General features: G+C 40.1%; 1 protein-coding gene across 3 annotated transcripts in view; it reads right to left on the bottom strand.

Moving 5' to 3' along the window:
- SLC25A21 (solute carrier family 25 member 21) overlaps nt 1-25,343 on the bottom strand; it is a 516,179-nt gene that overhangs the window by 24,437 nt on the left and 466,399 nt on the right. For all 3 annotated transcript variants that reach the window (XM_055291500.2, XM_055291501.2, XM_055291502.2), the window contains one exon: nt 15,296-15,460. In XM_055291500.2, coding sequence (XP_055147475.1) covers nt 15,296-15,460 — 165 coding nt within the window. The remainder of the gene's footprint in view (nt 1-15,295; nt 15,461-25,343) is intronic.

Here is a 25,343-nt window from a genome sequence, read left to right as displayed (position 1 = left end):
GCTTCCAGTTTTTGCCCGTTCAATATGATATTGGCTGTTGGTTTGTCATAAATAGTTCTTATTATTTTGAGATACGTTCCATCAATACCTAGTTTATTGAGAGTGTTTAGCATGAAGGGCTGTTGAATTTTGTCAAAGGCCTTTTCTGCATCTATTGAGATAATCATGTGGCTTTTGTCGTTGGTTCTGTTTATGTGATGGATTATGTTTATTGATTTGCATATGTTGAACCAGCCTTGCATCCCAGGGATGAAGCTGACTTGACTGTGGTGGATAAGCTTTTTGATGTGCTGCTGGATTTGGTTTGCCAGTATTTTATTGAGGATTTTTGCATCGATGTTCACCAGGGATATTGGTCCGAAATTCTCTTTTTTTGTTGTGTTTCTGCCAGGCTTTGGTATCAGGATGATGCTGGCCTCATAAAATGTGTTAGGGAGGATTCCCTCTTTTTCTATTGATTGGAATAGTTTCAGAAGGAATGGTACCAGCTCCTCTTTGTACCTCTGGTAGAATTCGGCTGTGAATCCGTCTGGTCCTGGGCGTTTTTTGGTTGGTAGGCTATTAATTATTGCCTCAATTTCAGAGCCTGTTATTGGTCTATTCAGAGATTCAAATTCTTCCTGGTTTAGTCTTGGGAGGGTGTATGTGTGCAGGAATTTATCCATTTCTTCTAGATTTTCTAGTTTATTTGCATAGAGGTGTTTATAGTATTCTTTGATGGTAGTTTGTATTTCTCTGAGATCGGTGCTGATAGCCCCTTAATCATTTTTTATTGCATCTATTTGATTCTTCTCTCTTTTCTTCTTTATTAGTCTTGCTAGCCATACATCTATTTTGTTGATCTTTTCAAAAAACCAGCTCCTGGATTCATTGGTTTTTTTGAAGGGTTTTTTGTGTCTCTATCTCCCTCAGTTCTGCTCTGATCGTGGTTATTTCTTGCCTTCTGCTAGCTTTTGAATGTGTTTGCTCTTCATTCTCTAGTTCTTTTATTTGTGATGTTAGGGTGTTGATTTTAGATCTTTCCTGCTTTCTCTTGTGGGCATTTAGTGCTATAAATTTCCCCGTACACACTGCTTTAAATGTGTCCCAGAGATTCTGGTATGTTGTGTCTTTGTTCTCATTGGTTTCAAAGAACATCTTTATTTCTGCCTTCATTTCATTATTTACCTAGTAGTCATTCAGGGGCAAGTTGTTCAGTTTCCATGTACTTGTGCAGTTTTGAGTGAGTTTCTTAATCCTGAGTTATAATTTGATTGCACTGTGGTCTGAGAGACAGTTTGTTGTGATTTTTGTTCCTTTACATTTGCTGAGGGGTGCTTTACTTCCAACTATGCGGTCAACTACAGAATTAGTGTGATGTGGTGCTGAGAAGAATGTATATTCTGTTGATTTAGGATGGAGAGTTCTGTAGATGTCTATTAGGTCTGCTTGCTGCAGAGCTGATTTCAGGTCTTGGATATGCTTGTTAACCTTCTGTCTCATTGATCTGTCTAATATTGACAGTGGGGTGTTAAAGTCTCCCATTATTATTTTGTGGGAGTCTAAGTCTCTTTGTAGGTCTCTAAGGACTTGCTTTATGAATCTGGGTGCTCCTGTATTGGGTGCATATATATTTAGGATAGTTAGCTCTTCTTGTTGAATTGATCCCTTTACCATTATGTAATGGCCTTCTTTGTCTCTTTTGATCTTTGTTGGTTCAAAGTCTGTTTTATCAGACACTAGGATTGCAACCCCTACTTTTTTTTTTGCTTTCCATTTGCTTGGTAGATATTCCTCCATCGCTTTATTTTGGGCCTATGTGCATCTTTGCATGTGAGGTGGGTCTCCTGAATACAGCACACTGATGGATCTTGACTCTTTAGCCAATTTCCCAGTCTGTGACTTTTAATTGGAGCATTTAGCCCATTTACATTTAAGGTTAATATTATTATGTGTGAATTTGATCCTATCATTATGATGTTAGCTGGCTATTTTGCCCGTTAATTGATGCGGTTTCTTCATAGCATCAATGGTCTTTACAATTTGGCATGTTTCTGCAGTGGCTGGTACCAGTTGTTTCTTTCCATGTTTAGTGCTTCCATCAGGAGCTCTTGTAAGGCAGGCCTGGTGGTGACAAAATCCTTGGCATTTGCTTGTCTGTAAAGGATTTTATTTCTCCTTCACTTATGAAGCTTAGTTTGGCTGGATATGAAATTCTGGGTTGCAAACTCTTTTCTTTAAGAATGTTGAATATTGGCCCCTACTCTCTTCTGGCTTGTAGGTTTCTGCTGAGAAATCTGCTGTTAATATGATGGGCTTCCTTTTCTGGGTAACCTGACCTTTCTCTCTGGCTGCCTTTAACACCTTTTCCTTCATGTCAACCTTGGTGAATCGGACAATTATGTGTCTTGGGGTTGCTCTTTTTGAGGAGTATTTTTGTGGTGTTCTCTGTATTTCCTGAATTTGAATGTTGGCCTGCCTTGCTAGGTTGGGGAAGTTCTCCTGAATAACATCGTGAAGAGTGTTTTCCAACTTGGTTCCATTCTTCCCATCACTTTCAGGTACACCAATCAAACGTAAATTTGGTCTTTTCACATAGTCCCATATTTCTTGGAGGCTTTGTTCGTTTCTTTTTACTCTTTTTTGTCTAACCTGGTATTCTCGCTTTATTTCATTAATTTGATCTTCAGTCACTGATACCCTTTCTTCCACTTGATCGAATTGGCTATTGAAGCTTGTACATGCATCATGAAGTTCTTGTGCCATGGTTTTCAGCTGCATCAGGTCATTTAAGGTCTTCTCTACACTGTTTATTCTAGTTAGCCATTCGTCTCATCTTTTTTCAAGGTTTTTAGCTTCCTTGCAATGGGTTCGAACATCTTCCTTTAGCTCAGAGAAGTTTGTTATTACTGACCTTCTGAAGCCTACTTCTCTTCTGTCAACTCGTCAAACTCATTCTCCGTCCAGCTTTGTTCTGTTGCCAGCAAGGAGCTGCGATCTTTTGGAGGAGTAGGAGCACTCTGATTTTTAGAATTTTCTGCTTTTCTGATCTGGTTTCTCCCCATCTTTGTGGTTTTATCTACTTTTGGTCTTTGATGTTGGTGACCTACAGATGTGGTTTTGGTGTAGATGACCTTTTTTTTTTTTATTTTGATGCTATTCCTTTCTGTTTGTTAGTTTTCCTTCTAACAGTCAGGTCCCTCAGCTGCAGGTCTGTTGGAGTTTGCTGGAGTTCCACTCCAGACCCTGTTTGCCTGGGTATCACCAGCGGAGGTTGCAGAACAGCAAATATTGCAGAACAGCAAATATTGCTGCCTGGTCCTTCCTCTGGAAGCTTCATCCTAGAGGGGTGGCCACCTATATGAGGTGTCTGTGGGTCCCTACTGGGAGGTGTCTCCCAGTTAGGCTACACAGAGATCAGGGACCCACATGAGGAGGCAGTCTGTCTGTTCTCAGAGCTCAAACGCCATGCTGGGAGAACAACTGCTCTTTTCAGAGCTGTCAGACGGGGACATTTAAGTCTGCAGAAGTTGTCTGCTGCCTTTTATTCAGCTATGCCTTGCCCACAGAGGTGGAGTCTAGAGGCAGTGGGCCTTGTTGAGCTATGGTGGGCTCCACCCAGTTCAAGCGTCCTGGCTGCTTTGTTTACCTACTCAAGCCTGAGCGATGGTGGATGTCCCTCCCCCAGCCAGGCTGCCACCTCGCAGATCGATCTCAGACTGCTGCGCTAGCAGTGAGCAAGGCTTCGTGGGCATGGGATCCACTGAGCCAGGAATGGGGGAGAATCGCCTTGTCTGCAGGTTGCAAAGACCTTGGGAAAAGTGCAGTATTTGGGCGGGAGTGCCCCGTTTTTCCAGATAGTGTGTCATGGCTTCCCTTGGCTAGGAAAGGGAAATCCCCCAACCCCTTGCACTTCCCGGGTGAGGCGACTCCCTGTCCTGCTTCAGCTCACCCTCCATGGGCTGCACCCACTGTCTAACCAGTCCCAATGAGATGAACCAGGTGCCTCAGTTGGAAATGCAGAAATCACCCGTCTTCCGCGTTGATCACACTGGGAGCACAGATGGAGCTGTTCCTATTCGGCCATCTTGGAACACCCCACCAAGTTCCACCAAAATTTAATACAATACCACCTCAAGCTATCCTCCTGCCATGGCCTCCCGAAGTGCTAGGATTACAGGCATGAGTCACTGTGCCCGGACCATGCCAACTTCTTGATGTAAAAATAAAACACTTTCTTCCTCCCTTCCTTTCCATCCTCTTCTTCCAACAAATCCCCCACAATCTATTTGTGCACAGTCTTTGGCTGCATTTAAGAAAGGTGTGTGTTCATGTCACAGGAATGGCTGATCCTAGTGTACTCTGCATTTGATCAATGAAAAACTGCAGTATTCTGTTTACATCTGACATTGATATGGACAAATCCGATGCACTATAGTAGGAGAGATGGGCTGCTCAGAGGACTGGAAGCCATGTCACCAGAAGAGTGAATGGGCAGCTGTGGGTATACTCTGAAGAAAGAAAGACCCAAAGGGTCATGTGTCCACATATTTGAAGCAGTATGTAGAGTACAATGATTAAGAGCATGGGCCCTGGGGTCAGATTGCCTAGGGTCAGGCCTTTGAAAGGAGTTAGTGGAGACAGGCACCAGGCTCTGACACTCTTTGTGAAGACTTGTTCAGAATCTCTAAAGAAAAGGGATATGCCATGTCACCCTCCTCTTGTGTATTTACTGAGCCTGATGCATCATAGGTATGTAATAAATGCCTTAGTTTCCTTTATAAAAACATAATAAACAACCAAGGTTTCAGAAGCAAATTACAAAGCAGGCAGATACACACACTAGTTAAGCACCTGGTAGCAACTGCAAGGCAAATAATAGCAGCTCATTATTGTCTTGCCCACAGCTGGGTATGGTGGTCATGCAAATGATGTGGTGCATTGGAATCATAGTTGCCTCTTGGTAACTGAACATGGAGGCAGCTTAAGTGAGAGTGAACTGCCTTTTTTTTTTTTTTTAAGAGGAAATTTGCATTTTAGCTATTCTTAGTTCTAATGGGTCCAAGTCAGCTTGCAAGTAGAGTCAGCTCTCACTATACACCTTTCATTCCTTCTAATCTTGGCTCTCTTTTGTTGTTTTGTTCATAAACTTTGACAAAAACATTTTCCTCTCGATGTCATGGTATCCTGCTATTTTGTCCCCAGTGAAAATATCTGCTATTGAAGCTTAATTAAAAAATACATTTGTTTTTACTTCACTGCTATCGGAGGAATCTATTACAGTGTTTGTTTTCTCTTCATGTGAGATAATTTAGGGAAATGCTAGCTCCCCACTCCACAGAAGGTCACTAACTAAAATGAGATGGTTCAATTGATAAGCATTCTTTAAGGAATGTGGAGTATTCCTAAGATCCTATCACTGCAGGGCTCTGGGCTTTGGAATGAAATCAAAGTCTTGTTAAAACCTCTGCATCTAAATGTAGCCATTCAGCAAATAGCAGTGAAAATTCCTTTTTTTCCTCTAAGTTGTCTGTTCTTTAAAGTATTGTAAAATGTAGAATAATTTTAAAGGTTTTACCCACTTAGCTCAAATTATAAAATATACATGTATATAATGTCAAAATGGATTATGGTTTAGGCATAATAGTTATCTCTTGATTATATCGTCTCCTGTATATATTTCACAGATATAATATGTATTGTATATACCTATATATTCACATGGTTAGATAATACCACCTAGGAATTAATTATGTATTGAGTATTATACCGAATACAGGAAAGTATTTATGTATTTCCTTGGGAACCCAGTAGGATATTTCTGTTGTAGTGTGTTCTCTCTGTTCCTTGACTCAATAAAGGCACTGACCCCAAGGAAAACTAACAAGCCAGGTTCCCAAAACAAAACTCTAGAGATTGAGAAACCAGAGGGAGGGCACACTGAGATGCTTCAACATGGAGGTGGGGAGATAATCAAGAAGTCTTTGAACCAAGCTAGTTCAATGAGATTATACCTCTGAAATTCCATACATGAGACTTTCCCATGCCCATTTAGTTCCACTTATGTAATATGTCTGTTCCATATACCCCCCAGTTAAATAATTTAAGGGGAGTAAGTTGCCTTTATATCATGTGCCTAAAACATTCTGGTCAAGCTAACCTCTGCAGCCTCCATTTCTCCTTCTCTACTGGTTCTCCATGCACCAGCAACACTCATTCTTAATCTTCTCTGGGGTCCCTGAGTTTCTTTCTGCTTCAGGATAGTCACATTCCTGTTCTTTCTGCCTGGTTCATTCAACCTCTTCAGGTTGGCGTGGGTTGTCCTCATCCTTCAGCCCAAGCCCAAACATTGTTTCCAAAAAAGACCTTTCTAGCCAGGCTCAGTGGCTCATCCCTGTAATCCCAGCACTTTGGTAGGCTGAGGCAGGAGGATCACTTGAGCCCAGGAGTTGGAGATCAGTCTGAGCAACACAGGGAGATTCTGTCTCTACAAAAAAAAAAAAAAAAAAAAAGAAAACGGACTTCCCTACACCATCTCCCTGCCCCATCATGGGTCTAGATTAGAATCCTTGTTTGTTTATAAATTCTCACAGCTTAATAGTTATCTTGCATGGCACTTAACACAATTGGACTGATTCAGCTCCTTGTGCAATGATTTGTTTATTGTCTGTCTCCTCTATTAGACTGTAAATGTCATTAAGGGAGGAGCAGTGCTGATGCTTCCTAAGGGGGTGCCCAACATACAGTAGATGCACCGTGAATACTTTTGGAATGAATGAATAGAATAGACCCACTGAGAACCTAAAGCTACTTGCACCTCATTTCCATCCACTTGGGGAGTGTCTGACTGGCCTGAAATTTATTTAAGGAAGTATCTGAACCCCTGGCTCTCTGATCTCTGCCCTCTCCCATACCCCCTCCCCCCTACATATCCCCACTAGGGAGTCTGTGCAAACTGCCAATGAAAGATACCGCTTTTTACCACAGAATATTGTCACATATCCTGGAATTTTATAGATAATAGGTACTTGTAGTTTTCCCCCAGTGGTTTCTAGAAAGGAGAGTTGCTCTTAATGAAACTTTAATGTTCCTGCCCTTCCCATTACCGGATGATTGGTAAGACTAATGATGGAGTAAGAATCAGAAAATTAAATGGTCATAAATTAAATCATACTATGCTCTAATTCTATTGAGATTCTTCTTTTCAAAATATAAACAGCTCTGTCTAAGTTCTCCCTTTGAACCCAAAGGTGCATTTTTCATTCAGCTCAGTGCACACCTTAGGGGAGGATGTAGCTCTCAATCATGAAACTAACACATTTCCACATTTCTTCTGATAAACTGAAGTGGGTCTGGCACCATCCTCAGACATTCTACAGAATTTACCTTGGAAGAAAATAAATATGTTTGACTTAATGCTGTCTGTAGTGAATGACCACAGGGACAGGTCTAAATGGTTTATTAAATAAGAAAGATTGAACATTTGAAAAATTGTTCTCTTTTAAAATATTTCTAACCCACACATGTAATTTATATCATGGCAAAATTCAACACAAAAGGTCTATTGTTTTTTGCAAAATAACCTGCAAACATCCTTAATTAGGATGCAAACTGAAAGCACCATTTAATACTGTTGACAGCCATTAGCTTTAGACAGCTGTTTCCACTATTATTTTATTTATGGAAACATATGAAAAGAAGTAAATATGGAACTAGAAGACAAAATTACTCACGACATGTAATATTTTAATGATTTTTATTTGCATGTCAACATCACAAATAATATACTCTAAACATCCTCAACTTGGAATGGTAATGAAAGAAAATGTTTTTGCAATGAGAGTTTATTCCCACAGATATTCGAAAAAGATGTCTGTCAGCATTTAAGTTAATCAGTATCTGTTTCTGGTGGGCTTTACTTTGAGAAGTGATGGCCTTTTTCTGGGGAGAAAGGATAATTCTTTATCCTGACACCCCATTCCATTTACTACAAGATGTAAATGAATGCCTCCATTAAGTGAATTGCATGGTCAGTCAATATCCAAAGCAGTCCTCCCTCTAGTGTAGTCACTTATTCACCATTCAATAGGAACAGCTAGCTCCTAAAAATAAATCTGAAAGAACATAACATAGGGCATCATTTTCAAACTGGTAATGACCCGTTCTTCCACGGCCGTGTCTCATAATTCAGTGTTTCTATGGATTACAGACAGAGGATATGAAAGGGAGGACAAGGTTATGGGTCTGAACATGGCAAAAAGAGAATCCAGAGAATCCGGTTACATTATCTGGACATTTCAGACACTTCATTTATTTAAATTTTAGTGACCACTTTTAAAGAGATAATTTATGTGTGACAAAATACAAGGTAAGACTGGGTGCGGTGGCTAATGCCTGCAATCCCAGCATTTTGGGAGGGTGAGGCGGGTGGATCATGAGGTCAGGAGTTCGAGACCAGCTTGACCAACACGGTGAAACCCTGTCTCTACTAAAAATATAAAAATTAGCCAGGCATGTTGGTGTGCACCTCAGCTACTCAGGAGGCTGAGGCAGGAGAATCGCTTGAACCCAGGAGGCGGAGGTTGCAGTGAGCCAAGATAGTGCCACTGCACTCCAGCCTGGGCAACAGAGTGAGACTCCATCTCAAAAAACAAAAACAAAAACAACAACAAACAAACAAAAAACCAAGGTAAAATGTAGAGTGAAAGCATTACACGATATGGTCGAAAAGCTCCGGTCTCTGGTTCTTTCCCCACCCCTGCCACATGGCTTCAGGTGAATTACTTCAGTAACTCATCTCTGGGCCGTAACTTCCTGTTAGGTTTCCTTATCTGAAAATGGCAGTTATTGTGACAAGGATCAGGCAAAATCGTGGAGTCTATAAAAATGATTTTAATAGCATAAAGTGGCACAGAAAGCCGGGATATTTTTCTGTGATAACTTAAAAAATGTATGTACCATAGATCACTAATCTGAAGAGTTAAAAAGTCAAGAACTTCAAGGTTGGATAGCTGACCTGAGTTACCGGGGCTTACTGTTTTTTTTTTTTTTTTTGAGATGGATCTCGCTCTGTCGCCCAGGCTGGAGTGCAGTGGTGCAATCTCTGCTCACTGCAAGCTCCGCCTCCCAGGTTCACACCATTCTCCTGCCTTAGCCTCCCAAGTAGCTGGGACTACTGGCGCCCGCCACCATGCCTGGCTATTTTTTTTTTTTTTTTTTTTTTTGTATTTTTAGTAGAGACAGGGCTTCACTGTGTTAGTCAGGATGGTCTCAATCTCCTGACCTCGTGATCCACTCGCCTCAGCCTCCCAAAGTGCTGGGATTACAGGCGTGAGCCACTGTGCCCGGCAGCTTACTGTTTTAAGTTCCTATTTTACCTCTGCAAACATAGCCTTAGAATTAAGTAAATGTGAAAATATAAACTAGGTGATCTATTTTATGAGGTTCTGCTACATTTTTCGGTGATTTACTTCCTATTATAAAGTTACTGCATACAAAATGTAAAAGCTCTCAACAGCTTAGAATGGTATTAATATGAAGAATAAACACTTTCCCTCCACCACTGCTCCCACTGAATCTCTCTCTGTCTCTGTCTCTGTCTCTCTCACATACAATTCCCCATTTCCACTCCCCAGAGAAAAACATTATGAAAAGTTTCTTGTAAAACCAAGTACTTTGAAGATGAAAAACACTGCAAGACATTTATAGATTTTTTTAAATTAAAGAAAAATCTAGAATTATCCCATGCCAGTCAGAGTTCGTGAAATCCCAGATTTCCTTGGAACAACAGAATGACCAATTGCTGGGTAAGGGAATTGAAACAATAACCCTGTAAACAAACTGTCCAAAGTGAAAGGCCAGAGACAGCCTACAGCAAAGACGGAATAAGGCCTTCAAGGAACACCACCTCCTCATCAGGGTTTATAACAACTTGATGACGTTCTTCAACATGTTTTAATGATTATCATACCTTCCCCTTCACAAAGGATTGATTTATTATGGTTTAAATTTAAAGAATACTGGTTTCCCAGTTTTGAATCAGGCTTAGATTACAGAACACATAAAATCAATGACTTTGTTCTAGGCCAGGAAAAAAACAAAACAAAACACCCACCAGTGTTCATTTAAGTACACAAGGAATAGTTCGGGGAAAAAATTCCTCCTGCAATTCTGCATACTAACGAGCTCCACTACTCCTTCCCTCATCACATCATCGGGACCATCTCACTTCACACTTTTATGCCACCTTAACGTTCACAAATTACTTTGCATATTATTTGTTTCAATCTTCAAAACAATCTTGTCAGATAGAAAAACATTGTCTTTCAATTTACAGATTCAAAAAACTGAAGCTCTGAGCAGTGAAGTGATGGGCTCAAGGTTATTCCACCAGTAAGGGACAAGACTTCACTTCTCATTGAGGTAGACTGATGACTTCTAAACATCTATCTCCAGCTCAGCTTTTTCCTCACAAGCCACAGGACCCACATCCAACCAACGGACTTAATGTCGGCACTTTTCAGTCCCAAATGCAGTTAGACTCAGTTTCCAGGCAGAGCCCATAATATTCCTCCATAAGCCCATTCCTCTTTCAGTGGTTTTCTTTCCCAGTGAATGGTGCCACGGTTGTTTCAGTTGCTCAAGCCAAAAACCTAGGCATCCTTCCGAACCCCCTACTTTTCTCAACATGCACATACGGTCCATCACCACATCCTGCAGATTCTGCCTTTGGAATACTTCTCAAATCAGCCCACTTCTCCCTGTCTCCCCCATGGACGCTATAGTCCAAGACCCCACCACTTTGTATTGCAATCATTTCCATGGGTACATTCTGCCTTTCCCCTCCCATCCCCACCCCATCCAGAGTCATCACTGCAGCCAGTCATCAGGCTGTTCCTCTGCTTAAAATCATTTGTCAGCTTCCAAATGATGAAGATAAGAATCTTAGATGAAGATAAGAATCCTTAGTGTGGCCTACAAGGGCCAGTATGATCTGATCCCCTTGTGTTTCTCTAGCCACATTCTTGCCTTCACCTTTTTGCTTCCATCACTTGGGCTATTTTTCATTTTATCCAAGGTACCCAGCTCTCTCCCTCCTAGAGCCTTTGCGCTAGATGTTCCATGTGTCTGGAATGCTTTTGCCCATTTGCTGTGCCTTGCTAGTTTCTAACTCATTCTTCAGCTCAAATGCCACTTCCTCAGGGAAGCCTTCCCTGACCATCAGGTTTATACTGGGGGAATTTCTCCTTTACTGCTCCTAAATGTGAATTTGTTTACTTGTTTTCGTCCGTTACCTCCATTGCCTTGTAAGCACTGGGACAGCTTCTCATTATTGCATCTCCTGGTGCTTGGCACAGGGCTTGGCACATGTTAGACACTCAATAAATATGGGTTCAATGATGACTGAAAGCCAGGAGTCACACTCAGACCTGTTGACCCCATATTTTATGCACAGCATTCCTCCCAGCCCCCAACCTAGGGAGCCCCAGTGCCTAGATCATTAAATCGGGGTCCTGATTAAAAAATGAATCACTTATTTACTAGTACAATCTAGTATATATTTACTAGTACAATCTGGGCATGGGAAGTGCTATCTAATAGAGAATTCATTTGGCAAAGGAATCAGTGCTTTTAGCTTGGAGGCTAAAGCTTGTAAATGAAATTCTGAGCCACATGGCACATTTTAGCACTGTCAAAGGAAGTCTGTGATTTAAAATTGTTAATAGTCGAATATATAGAAAGCAATGCATTAGCATTCTTCAGTGGTGCAACACTACTGTACAGAGAAGATTGCAGTGGAACTTATTCAACTTTCACTTTTTAAAATAATGAAAGCCAGGCATGGTTGCTCATGCCCATAATCCTAGCACTTTGGAAGGCTGAGGTGGGAGGATGACTGAAGCACAGGAGTTCAAGACTAGCCTGGACAACAAAGGGAGATCCCAATTTCTACAGAAAAACAAAAAAATTAGCTGAGTGTAGTGGTGCATGTCTGTAGTGCCAGCTACTCAGGAGTCTGAGGTGGGAGGATCATTTGAGCCCAAGAGGTGGAGGCTCCACTGAAACACTGTTTCAAAAAAACTAAGTAAATGAAAATAAAATAAAACAATGACAAATCATATTTCACTAAACTCCCTATTGTAGGATACTTTGGATGGGAGTGAGGAAATGAGGTATTCTAGTCACAGCTTCTCAGCTTGGTAAAACTTATAACAACATAAAAAATTAATTATAAAACTATGATGAAGAAAATGTATCTTTTATTTAAAGATTTAGAAGATAGTTTTCAGGGTCCTGATTAATAAATGAATGACTTATTTCCTAGTATAATCTAGATTTGGGAAGTGCTATCTAATAGATAATTTGTTTGGAAGAGTGCTGGTTGACATTTCACTGAATATCATTAGAAAAAATTGGGCAGACACATGCCAACATTTTTTTTTTTTAAAAACAAGATCTTGCCCTGTCACCCAGGCTGGAGTGCAGTGCCATGGTCATGGTTCACTGCAGTCTTGCCCTTCCAGGCTCAAGCAATCTTTCCACCTCAGCCTTGCAGGCAGCTAGGACCGCAGGCACTCACCACAGCACCTGGCTAATTTTTAAAATTTTGTAGAGACAGGGTCTCACTATGTTGCTCAGGCTGGTGGTCTTGAACTCTTAGCCTCAAGCAATCCTCTTGCCTCAGCCTGCAGAGTAGTTGGGACTACAGATGTACACAATCACACCTGGCTAACATTAATTTTGTTTTTTGTAGAGATGAGGTCTCACTATGTTCTCCAGGCCTGTCTCAACTCATGGCCTCAAGCAATCCTCCTGACTCAGCCTCCCGAAGTGCTGGGATTACAGGCTTGAGTCACTGTGCCAGCTTAGGTTTTTGTTTTTTTTTTTTTAAACAATTCAGAACATTTAATAACTTAAGTGTATTGATTAATTGTAGAATAAAGTTTGTACTTGTGGATTTTCTTTTTTAGCATATGACCATACATATATCTGATTAATCTTTTTTTTTTTTTGAGATGGAGCCTCGCTCTGTTGCCCAGGCTGGAGTGCAGTGGCGCCATCTCGGCTCACTGCAACCTCCACCTCCCAAGTTCAAGCAATTCTCCTGCCTCAGCCTCCCGAGTAGCTGGGATTACAGGCATGTGCCACGATGCCCGGCTAATTTTTGTATTTTTGTAGAGTGGTTGTCTTACAGTCTGAAAAGCAGAGTTGGTTTCATGGGTGTGTGACAGTGCTGTCGTGTGGGGCCTGCATTTAGAAGAGATGAGCCCCATGATTGATTTAATGCTCTACTGTCACTGTCTTGAAATTCTTAATAATTTCTGAGCAAAGGGCTCTGCATGTTCATTCTGTTCTGGGCCTTACAAATTATTTAGCAGGTTCCTCTAGAAAAATCTCAGTGTATTGAGAGCTCCTTCGTGTCATCCAGAACCAAAGTGTTTATTGCACTCATTTTCTATATGTTGACAAGAGAAGAGCTCTGAGGGTCCCTGGAGTCGGAATTGTCAGTCACTAGGGGGGTCTGTATACACTGTGGCCAATCAGGGATTTCAGACCAAAAAAACATAAGCTTCTACTCAATAAATGAGATTTCCAAATACAGTGAAACCTGGTTAACAACTTTGGTTAGGGAAGTGAAGCAATGCCAACAGGTGGTTAATGTGGAACACATGGTGTAGATTCAGCTGTTATTTGAGAGAAGTCCTGGCCTTTACTAGAATGGGGATAGCTGGGCAAAGACAGGCACAACGAACTTTACTGAAGAGTCTGGTTAGCCATACTGGAAATAGTTTTATGATTTTAAAAAAGTCCTTCAGCACTTTTCTACTAAGAAAAATGAAGAACTGGACCCCTAAGGGAAACTGCCTGCTCGTGAAAAATGCTACCCCAACTGGTACATCCAGGACTGCAATTTTAATTGCAAGCAAGCAATTTGATGGTAGGGAAAAATTCTGTGATACTATGGCTTAAAGGCACATCCTGTGCTACTTTTATATTGCAGAAGTTGAAAAAGGCTGTTCGCATCTGTAAGTTATGATTAAAAACAGTTATTATTATGATTATTATTATTTAGAAATAGGGTCTTACTTGGCTGGGTACGGTGGCTCACGCCTGTAATCCTGGCACTTTGGGAGGCCGAGGCAGGTGGGTCGCCTGAGGTCAGGAGTTTGAGACCAGCCCGGCCAACGTGGTGCCAAAATGCAAAAAAAAAATTAGCTGGGTGTGGTGGCGGACACCTGTAATCTCAGCTACTCGGGAGGCTGAGGCAGGAGAATTGCTTGAACCCCAGAGGCGGAGGTTGCAGTGAACTGAGATTGCGCCACTGTACTCCAGCCTGGGTGACAAGAGTGAAACTCTGTCTCCAAGAAAAAAAAAGAAAGGAAAAAAAAAAGGGAAACAGGGAAAAAAAAGAAAGGAAAAAAAAGAAAGAAAACAAAAAGAAAGAAACAGGGTCTTACTCTGTCGCCAGGCTGGAGTGCAGTGGCGCAATCATAGCTCACTGCAGTCTTGAACTCCTGAGCTCAAGTGCTCCTCCCACCTCAGGCTCCCGAGGAGCTTCACTGTAAGTGCACACCATCACACCTGGTTAATTTTTTAATTTTTTGTAGAGAGAGGTCCCATTGTGTTGCCCAGGCTGGTTTCAAAACTCCTGGCGTCAAGCAATCCTCCTGCCTTTGCCTCTCAAAGTGCTGGAGTTACAGGCATGAGCCACTGCACCCAGCCTATAAACTCTCATTTCAAAATAATAATATTGAAGACGATGATAATAATTATCATCATTGTTATTTTGCCTCAAAAGCAAATGATTCTAGAAGAATTGATTGATTAACTACCCTAATTAACCTAGATTAAAAATTAATATCCAGGTGAAATTTAAATTTTAGGCCAACAATTTTTCCTTGTGAGTTCAAAAGTTTTTTAAAATACAAAGCTTTCAACCTTCTTGAGAAAGTTATGCTCCTGAGATAAAAATTAAGTAATAATATAGTTTCCAGAAATTCCTTTTAGTAATAAGGGAAAGCACTCAGGTGTAACAATAGCTTCTTCAAGAAGATAAATTTTGGTGTCAGACTTGGGTTCTGTCCTCAACTTTACTGTTTACTATGTGAGCCTGGGCAATTGCCTTGATCTCTCTAAGCCTCCACTTCTGGATTTGAAACAGGGATAACAGAACTCAATGCAGACGTAAGGATCAAATTAGATAAGAGATGTAGGTGTCCAGCACAGTGACCAGGACAGGATAAACATTCTACAAATGGAACTATCATCACTGATAGGATTTTTCCTCCAGGATTTTAATTTATTAAATAGTTACCTTATTGACAGGAATCATGTTTTTGACATTGTGGTAGAAGCCAAAATAAACCATGTTGAAAACTCCATGTCGTCCCAAAGTTGCAGTTAATCCTTTGTTGAGGCCCTGGAGTCCCCAGCCTTCCTTCTTAATGATTTGTCTTGCATAATCCATAGTGGATGGTTGCTGCAGAAGAGAGAAGCAAAGCCAGAATGATCATCTTTGGGACTGTGGAATACAGTAAACTACCGGATTAACTTCCCTTCAAGCCAGTATTATTAGGGACTTTTTTCCCCCCAGATATGAATAATCATGCCTAGATCTGTGTTTTTTAAAATAAGCAAACCCAAGAAGCAAACAAAATTGCACGCATAAAAACGGGCTTTATGGAAAAGATTGTTGGCAAAGAACAAACCATTTTGATAGGATTAGGGAAACTGATGTTATATAATAACTATCATCACTTTCAACATGTAAGTAATTAGATCCAATTCTGGATTATTCACACTAATGAAGGAGACTAACCATATAGATAGTTTGGTAATCCATAACTATACATTATCCAAAAGGAATTTATATTTGGCTACTGAGTCCAGTGTATTTACTTTTCTAATTATGTTTTTCTAAAGCTAATGTTACAGTCTTGATTCAATTGCTTCAATGGTTGAAGCTGGCACTATGTTATAAATTGGCCATAAATAAATAGCTGTTGATTGTACACATCCTCAAGCAGATATGCAATCAGTGTGTGTATCACTGCTGTGATAAATTATACATAAATGGTGTTGGGAGTACTCGGTTACCACCTTGAAATTACTCCTTTGCAGTCCCCTGATTGATTACCCAAGGCTGAAAGGTCCTGACTGCTAGAATCCAGTCTGGCTGAAGAGCTCACTGCTGTTTACCCTGAGATTTACAATTCATTACAATACAATTACAATTCACATGGGTTTTAAAAAAATGTATGAGTGGTTGTTTCTTTTTTGAAGGTACTGTACAAAAGATATCTCTCTCATATTTTCACTGAATAGTTAACAGGGGAAACTGTTCAGTGTTTTGTTTTTTTTTTCCACCCATGAGGCACACACTGACATGACATTTGTTTGATATTTCGCTAAAGCAGGTTGTTAGAGTGGTTGTGGCAGTCTGGCACACTTTCAGACTAAAAGTATTTTCTTATCATGTGCAATTAAGGCTACATCAGCAAAATAGAATAGAACAAATCCCATCAAGGCTTTTCTTCCAATCTGCATTTATAATAGCTATGTAATTAATGTGAAACATTTAAATGAGCTTGTTTATATAGTAAATCCTATAGTTTTTGCTGATAAATGTTTTGACGACTCTAGCTACAATTCTACACTCGACTTCATCCATTAGTTTAAGGGAACTAATTACAGTCAATTACAATAAGCTTAAGAAAACTCTTCTTTGTAATATGAAAAAACCATGTTAGAATACATCTTAAAACAATAAGACATATCATACAGGAAAACCAAAAAATTTTCTGAAGGTTAAATTTTACTGTTGGACAACATGAGATTTTTTTGTGTTTCAGCACATTGACTTTCACCCCCAAATCATTATTTTTTGGTTTTCAAAAGAGATAGGACAAGCTGAGAAGAAACTCATTTTTGTTGGAAAGACCCTGGAAGTGCTGAGTAAACTGCCCAAGTACTGCTATCTTGCTTCAAGGAAGGCAGTCTAGGGGTGGGGGAAGGAGAGGACAGCTTTCCTGAGGGTGGCTGCCTAACACAGGTTCTCCCTGCACCCAGCCTAAACCTTTTCTCCATCCTCACTCCTCTGAGGTCTTGAGGGCATGAGGGAGGAGGAGCTCCAAGGCCATCTAAGTTTTAGAGCAGCAGAGAAACCAATGGCTCTAAAATAAAGTGCAAATAACAATGGCTTTTCCTAAAAACATGGGTATAGAGATGTTTCTATTGTTTAAAAATCTTAGTTTGCTAAGTCATTAGAATTAGGATGACTAAACTAAGGATTAATTTGGATAGCATCTTTCTCGTCATCTTGAAAAGAGAAGATTTCTTCTAGATCTTGGTGAGAGCTGACAGATATTCAAGTGGCATTTGCTAATTGTCTGTTTCCTGATTTTCACTGGCTTGGGTGCTGTGTGTGTCTAAGCAAATGTAATGCATCATTTTAAACTCAAGTGCTTTGTTGAGTTCAAACTCTAGTTGTCAGTAATTAATTGGAGAGTAGCATAGTAACTGGAAATAGGAGCTCAGAGCTAGACAGTTCCAAGTTTGAGTCTCAGCAATACCACTTGCTACTTTGGCAAGTATTTTATCCTCTCCGATTAATTCTCACTTTATTAATTTCTAAATAAGGATAATGATAGAATCTTCCTGAGGTCGGTGGCTTCTGCAGTGGCTCAAACCTGTAATCTCAGCATTTTGGGAGGCGGAGGCAGGAGGAGTGCTTGAGCCCAGGAGTTCAAGACCAGCCTGAGCAACACAGTAAGACCCCAGTCTCTATAAAAATTTAAAAAATTAGCCAGGCGCTGTGGCAAGCCTGTGATCCCAGTTACTCAGGAGGCTGACTCAGGAGGCTGACGCAGGAGGATCACTTGAGGCCTGGAAGGGGAGGCTGCAGTGAACTGTTATCCCGTCACTGCATAGCGACAGGCTCCAGCCTGGATGACAGAGTGAAGGCAAGACCCTATCTCAAAAAAAAAAAAAAGAAAAAAAAATTTTCCTCACAGGATTGTTGAGATTGTTGAAAGAAGTCAATGAACTTAGCCCATTGTAAGCAACTTAGTCCATTCTAAGCATTCACAATACATTTAGGTGTTAACGATAATGGCAATTATGCTGACAATCATAAAAATAGTTATAACAATAAAATGACAGGTGATTTCTTTGTTAGTTGAAGGCAGTGGCAACCAAAAGGTGGAATCTGATTTGAGGGAGAGAAAGCTTCTTTTTTTTCTTCATTCCTTCCGGCTGTCTTTTCCTTTTCCCAGAGTCCCAGACCTTTGTGATAAAGTCCACCAGAAATGCATGCAGAATGCAAGATAACAGGTCTGCTTCCTCTGAGACCCAACCAAATTCAATGCTTGGGGTAGAGATCTTGTTCCAGGTATAGTGCCTCACCCAGGAGCTTTCCTCTCTGGAACAGTAAATCCTATAAATTGGCCTCTTCCTTATCCCTCAAAGTGAGTACCCTGGCTAAGATCTCTGCATATGGCAAGTCTGTGGGCTGTAGAAGCAAGGCCATATGGGAAGAAAGGCTGGCAATGGAAAAGCACATGAATTGGGCTTCCCCCTCTACAGGGCTTTCCAGCCTAGAGAACACATTCGTATATGTGATCAGGTAGCTGGAACACAGGAAGTGCTCAACAACACCTTTAGCCATTATCATACGTGCTCAGTACTTTATGGTATCATTTAATCCTCTCAATAACTGTGTCAGATATGTCTTATCATGACCCCTATTTGGCAGATAAGGAAACTAAGACTTAGAAGTTAAGTGACTCACCCAAGATTACAGAGTAAGTGGTAACAACAGGGTTCCAGCTGAGGTTCCTTGGACTCCAAATCTGTACTTTTACACTCTTGGTGGTTCTGCCATCCTAACATATCTGATTGCTTCTCTCAGCAACCTTGTAAGGTGGGCAGCTGGGATATCTCATTTTTCAGGTGAGGAAACCAAAGATTGTTAAGCAACATGCCTAAGATAAAATGCTGCTGATAAATGGCTTAAGCAGAATTCTGCATCTAATCCAATGTTGTTCTTTACACACTCATTCTTATTGTACATAGGTAATAAGAGTTTCAGAGTTTGACAATCCAACTGATACAAGTAACAGATGCATAATAGTACAAATATATTTTTCTGGCAAATGGAGGCCTTGGGATAAAGAAAACCAGAACTCAATTGCCTATAAAAATAAGAAGTAATAGTATGATAGTGTGTTTTCTTTCTTCATTCAGGGACATTGTTTCACACATATGTAAGCAAATATTTAATTAGAAAGGCAAAACATAACTTCCACTAGGATGCTTAAATAGGAAAATATAGAATCATTTTGACTAGATCTCTGTAAACACATGGAATTTTACTAAACTTATTTGATTATGGGGCTTCCATTTAAAAACAAAATGGTAACTGATTAGCATCATCAGCCAAATGATTCCAATACTATCTAACCCAGCAGGTCACCCACTAGCTCAGTTTCCGTTTATGATTTAGATTCACTCCAATTTTCATATTTAGTTACCAATTGTGGGCCAAATTGCACTCTAACTTTCCTGGTTGTACCTTCATTGACTGCACCCAATCTGAAAAGCATGGAAGAATAAGTGGATTGGGATGAGAGTTAACAAATATTTTTTGCTTTAATTTTTACATGAAGAGATATGCTGATAATTTTTATATTTACCTATGAGAGTATTCTATAATGGTTATGGAAAATGGCATCAAATTTCTGTTTAAAAAGTTATTAAAAGGTTTAATTAAAAAAGCAGATCCTTGGCTGGGCACAGTGGCTCATGCCTGTAATCCCAGCACTTTGGGAGGCCAAGGAGTGTGGATCACGAGGTCAGGAGTGTGAGACCAGCTGGCCAATATGGTGAAACCCTGTCTCTACTAATAATACAAAAAGTAGCTGGGCATGGTGACGCGGGCCTGTAGTCCCAGCTACTTGGGAGGCTTAGGCAGAAGAATCCCTTGAACCCGGGAGGTGGAGGTTGCAGTGAGTAGAGATCGTGCCACTGCACTCCAGCCTGGGAGACAAGAGTGAGACTCTGTCTCAAAAATGATAAATAAATAAATAAATAAGCAGATCCTAAGTGAAATAAACCAAACACTGAAAGAAAAATATCATATGATCACTTCTATGTAGAATCCAAAACAAAAAAGGTCAAATATACACGTAGATAGAATAAAACAGTGGTTACCAGGGGTGACGCGAGGAGTGGGGAGAGGTGGGGAGATGCAGGTGGAAGGGTGCAAAGCGTCAGCAGGATGAACAAGCCTAGAGATCTAATGTCCAACATGAGGACTAGAGTTAATAAAATCGGGTTGTACTGGTTTAGAGATTTTTGTTAAATAAGTAAATTTCAGCTGCTCTTGCCACACACAAAAATAGTCACTATGTGAGATGATACATATGTTAATCTGCTTTTCTATAGTAACCATTTTACTATCTATCTGTATCCTGTAACATCATGTTGTAAACCTCAAATATATCTAATAAAATATATTTTAAAATACAAAAAATGTTGAAAAGAGAGAGAGAAGATCCTTGGGGTAAATGAAGCTCCCAGGCACCACTCTGGGGCACTGAATCCTTACTTTCTGAGAGCCCAGTACTACCAACGAATCACTGAGATGACCTGTGGCAGCCTGAACTATTTTTTCTGGAGTTCTTCCATCTCACTGCTGACCATACCTGGCTCTGATTAGCTCATGAGATCACAGGCAGGATTTTAGGCAGCAGGCATTGTTCTCTGGGTAAATACCAGTCAGAGTACGGCCAGTGGGTACAGGCTTGGGTGTGTCAGTGGATTTCCTCCATCTCTAAGGCCAAAGAAGAGTTCTAGGCACAGCATGTCAAAAGAAAGCACGCTCCACATGCATTCCTATGGAAAGGTGAACGGGTTGCATTTGAAAGCCAATGGAATACGGGTGTTGCACCGGATTTCATCACGTGGCTGGAGAGCAAACCGGATGAGACTACACAATGGACTGAGTGTCCATATCTGGGCCTTCAGAAAAACACTGCTTTGTTTAAAAAGAGGGGACCCAGTTGCTCCACCAAGGTAGGAAAATATGCTTGTTCTTCAGGAAATGAAGATCATCCATACTTTTCATTACTCAAATGAGGTCTTGAAGCATTTTCATATATTTGAAAAATTTAAAAATCAAAGAAAAACCTTCCTTTTATTTGAGAACAAAATGTAAGTGAAAGGAGAAGAATCAGGCTTAAAAAGTCCACATTTATAGTTCTTTTAGCTTAGATATTTCACAAATTCATCATTACAGTTTGTTTTAATAGGGCATGATTATGAACAAAAAAGATACCCAGATATAATTAGAATCTATCCAGAGTGTATGTTGGATGATAGGGTCTATTTGCAAACAACCGGTGAGTGGAGAAGAATTTGCTGTCAAAAACCCCTCCCAGATACCGAACCTCAAAGCTATGTCAATATCAAATTGCTATTCAATAGCCAGCCCTGGAGGAGCACGGACCCTGCAGGTGATGAGACGCTGATGCTGTGCCTTGCCCCTGCACCAGTGGCAGAGTTGGGAGGAAGGAAGGTGACAGTGCTGTGGCCACATGGGTTATGACTCAGGAAAGACTGGCAACAAAGAGGAGGCGTTGCTTCTTCATGGTCTCATAAACACTTTCTTTTGCTTTTCTCTTGAGCTTCTTAATTATCCAGATTTCTTTATCCCAATGAAAACAGTGTGGTTGACTAGAAAGAGACATCTATGTTAATGTTCAGTTTCTTAGGGCTAACTTTTTGGGCTTTATTTTCTCTACCCTATAAAATGTGGATAAAGCCACCAACCTTATAAAGAGAGGATTTGAAATATCAGCTGAGTGTGAGCATCAGGAAAAATGGAAGGGTTCACAGTGGCAACCAGTGGGATAGGGTTAGAGGGAGATGTTGGCAAAAATCAACTAATTTTTCTTTATATAGCTCTGTCTTACTTGATTTGTTAAAAAAGTATTATGTTAATAATTTACAAAATTATATAAATATTTTAAAAAATCAAATAAAGGGAAAAACTCACGTAAGGCAACTTGCAGAGTGTCTGATATATAGCAGATATTCTGTAAATGGTAGCTATTATCATTACTTCAAAGTCTTGATTCTGAAAACAAAAATCTAGGGTTCCTGGCACAGTTGAATGGAAGACAAGTCTATTTTCTGTAAATGATAATAGAGAGACCACTTGGCTGCTGCTTTAGATATTATTGAAAGATAACTATAGGAATGGATTCATATGCATAATTTTCTTTTCTGCCCACAGGAATCATAGACTGGAAAGAAATAATTTCTGTGCTGAATTGTTGCCAGGCAGTGTTTTACACAGTAATGCAGGAAAAATTTGAACTTAACCCAATACATCATCATGAATGTTGACATGCCCTTGAAGCTGGCTTCTCCCACTATCTGTAAACAGAGCCACACGCTCACTCTCTGTACAACTCAACTTCTCTCTCTCTCAAAAGAGATGATCACAAAATACAGCCCTTCAATTTACTTTATCAACATAAAGTTGACTCTGCGTAATATAATAAGTTTAAACATTTGTTGATTTTCTATGGAGAACATACTAAGCTTTGTGATATCATACATGATGTAATTGGTCTCTGTTAGATTGTTAAATTCCCAGGATAAAGTGTGTAGAACTATGTTTATTGGTGTTATCCCAAACTAGAACCAAACTCTGAGCTAATTTTTAAAAAAATCCCTATCATCTTTCTTTAAAGATTTTCCCATCAGTTATACATTTGCTATCTGTTCGTTGATCCTTAAAATTATAATCAGAGCAAGATAGAACACTAATTATTTCTTTTTTGGGCTGAACATCTTTAAAGACTAAATGGAGGTAAAACAGGCTTTTACAATTTCCTATAAGTTTAGGTTCATATTTGGGGTGAGAATGATTATGTTCATATGTAATGTAGATAAAAAATGACAGAGTAGAAGGAAAACTGTGCCCCGGCCACACGTCAGAGGCAAATCCTACAGACCTCAAGGGAAGGAAAACATAACCCGTTAGCCAAATAAAAACTTTGAAGTAGATTTCAAAGTGGAGAGGAAAACTGGGAAACAATTCATACAAGATTTTGCTTCTGGGGAGAATTTCACATTTTCCAGGCTAGCAGAGAGCATGCCAGCCAAACACCACTTGCCTTAGCACAACTGATAGGGGACTTCTAGTTCTTTTGTTTGTTTGTTTATTTTTATTTTTATTATTATACTTTAGGTTTTAGGGTACATGTGCACAATGTGCAGGTTTGTTACATATGTATCCATGTGCCATGTTGATTTCCTGCACCCATTAACTCGTCATTTAGCATTAGGTATATCTCCTAATGCTATCCCTCCCCCCTCCCCCAACCCCACAACAGTCCCTGGAGTGTGATGTTCCCCTTCCTGTGTCCATGAGTTCTCATTGTTCAATTACCACCTATGAGTGAGAACATGTGGTGTTTGGTTTTTTGTCCTTGTGATAGTTTACTGAGAATGATGGTTTCCAGCTTCATCCATGTCCCTACAAAGGACATGAACTCATCATTTTTTATGGCTGCATAGTATTCCATGGTGTATATGTGCCACATTTACTTAATCCAGTCTATCGTTGTTGGACATTTGGGTTGGTTCCAACTCTTTGCTATTGTGAATAGTGCCGCAATAAACATATGTGTGCATGTGTCTTTATAGTAGCATGATTTATAGTCCTTTGGGTATATACCCAGTAATGGGATGGCTGGGTCAAATGGTATTTCTAGTTCTAGATCCCTGAGGAATCGCCACACTGACTTCCACAATGGTTGAACTAGTTTACAGTCCCACCAACAGTGTAAAAGTGTTCCTATTTCTCCACATCCTCTCCAGCACCTGTTGTTTCCTGATTTTTTAATGATGGCCATTCTAACTGGTGTGAGATGGTATCTCACTGTGGTTTTGATTTGCATTTCTCTGATGGCCAGTGATGATGAGCATTTCTTCATGTGTTTTTTGGCTGCATAAATGTCTTCTTTTGAGAAGTGTCTGTTCATGTCCTTTGCCCACTTTTTGATGGGGTTGTTTTTTTCTTGTAAATTTGTTTGAGTTCATTGTAGATTCTGGATATTAGCCCTTTGTCAGATGAGTAGGTTGCAAAAATTTTCTCCCATTCTGTAGGTTGCCTGTTCACTCTGATGGTAGTTTCTTTTGCTGTGCAGAAGCTCTTTAGTTTAATTAGATCCCATTTGTCAATTTTGGCTTTTGTTGCCATTGCTTTTGGTGTTTTAGACATGAAGTCCTTGCCCACGCCTATGTCCTGAATGGTATTGCCTAGGCTTTTTTGTAGGATTTTAATGGTTTTAGGTCTAACATTTAAGTCTTTAATCCATCTTGAATTAATTTTGGTATAAGGTGTAAGGAAGGGATCCAGTTTCAGCTTTCTACATATGGCTAGCCAGTTTTCCCAGCACCATTTATTAAATAGGGAATCCTTTCCCCATTTCTTGTTTTTGTCAGGTTTGTCAAAGATCAGATAGTTGTAGATATGTGGCATCATTTCTGAGGGCTCTGTTCTGTTCCATTGATCTATGTCTCTGTTGTGGTACCAGTACCATGCTGTTTTGGTTACTGTAGCCTTGTAGTATAGTTTCAAGTCAGGTAGCGTGATGCCTCCAGCTTTGTTCTTTTGGCTCAGGATTGACTTGGCGATGCGGGCTCTTTTTTGGTTCCATATGAACTTTAAAGTAGTTTTCTCCAATTCTGTGAAGAAAGTCATTGGTAGCTTGATGGGGATGGCATTGAATCCATAAATTACCTTGGGCAGTATGGCCATTTTCACGATATTGATTCTTCCAACCCATGAGCATGGAATGTTCTTCCATTTGTTTGTATCCTCTTTTATTTCATTGAGCAGTGGTTTGTAGTTCTCCTTGAAGAGGTCTTTCACATCCCTTGTAAGTTGGATTCCTAGGTATTTTATTCTCTTTGAAGCAATTGTGAATGGGAGTTCACTCATGATTTGGCTCTCTGTTTGTCTGTGATTGGTATACACGAATGCTTGTGATTTTTGTACATTGATTTTGTATCCTGAGACTTTGCTGAAGTTGCTAATCAGCTTAAGGAGATTTTGGGCTGAGACAGTGGGGTTTCCTAGATATACAATCATGTCATTTGCAAACAGGGACAATTTGACTTCCTCTTTTCCTAATTGAATACCCTTTATTTCCTTCTCCTGCCTGATTGCTCTGGTCAGAACTTCCAGCACTATGTTGAACAGGAGCGGTGAGAGAGGGCATCCCTGTCTTGTGCCAGTTTTCAGAGGGAATGCTTCCAGTTTTTGCCCATTCATTATGATATTGGCT

The sequence above is a fragment of the Symphalangus syndactylus genome, chromosome 9 (assembly GCF_028878055.3).
Source record: "Symphalangus syndactylus isolate Jambi chromosome 9, NHGRI_mSymSyn1-v2.1_pri, whole genome shotgun sequence".
Classification (NCBI taxonomy): domain Eukaryota; kingdom Metazoa; phylum Chordata; class Mammalia; order Primates; family Hylobatidae; genus Symphalangus; species Symphalangus syndactylus.
This window is presented reverse-complemented; position numbering and strand designations above follow the sequence as displayed.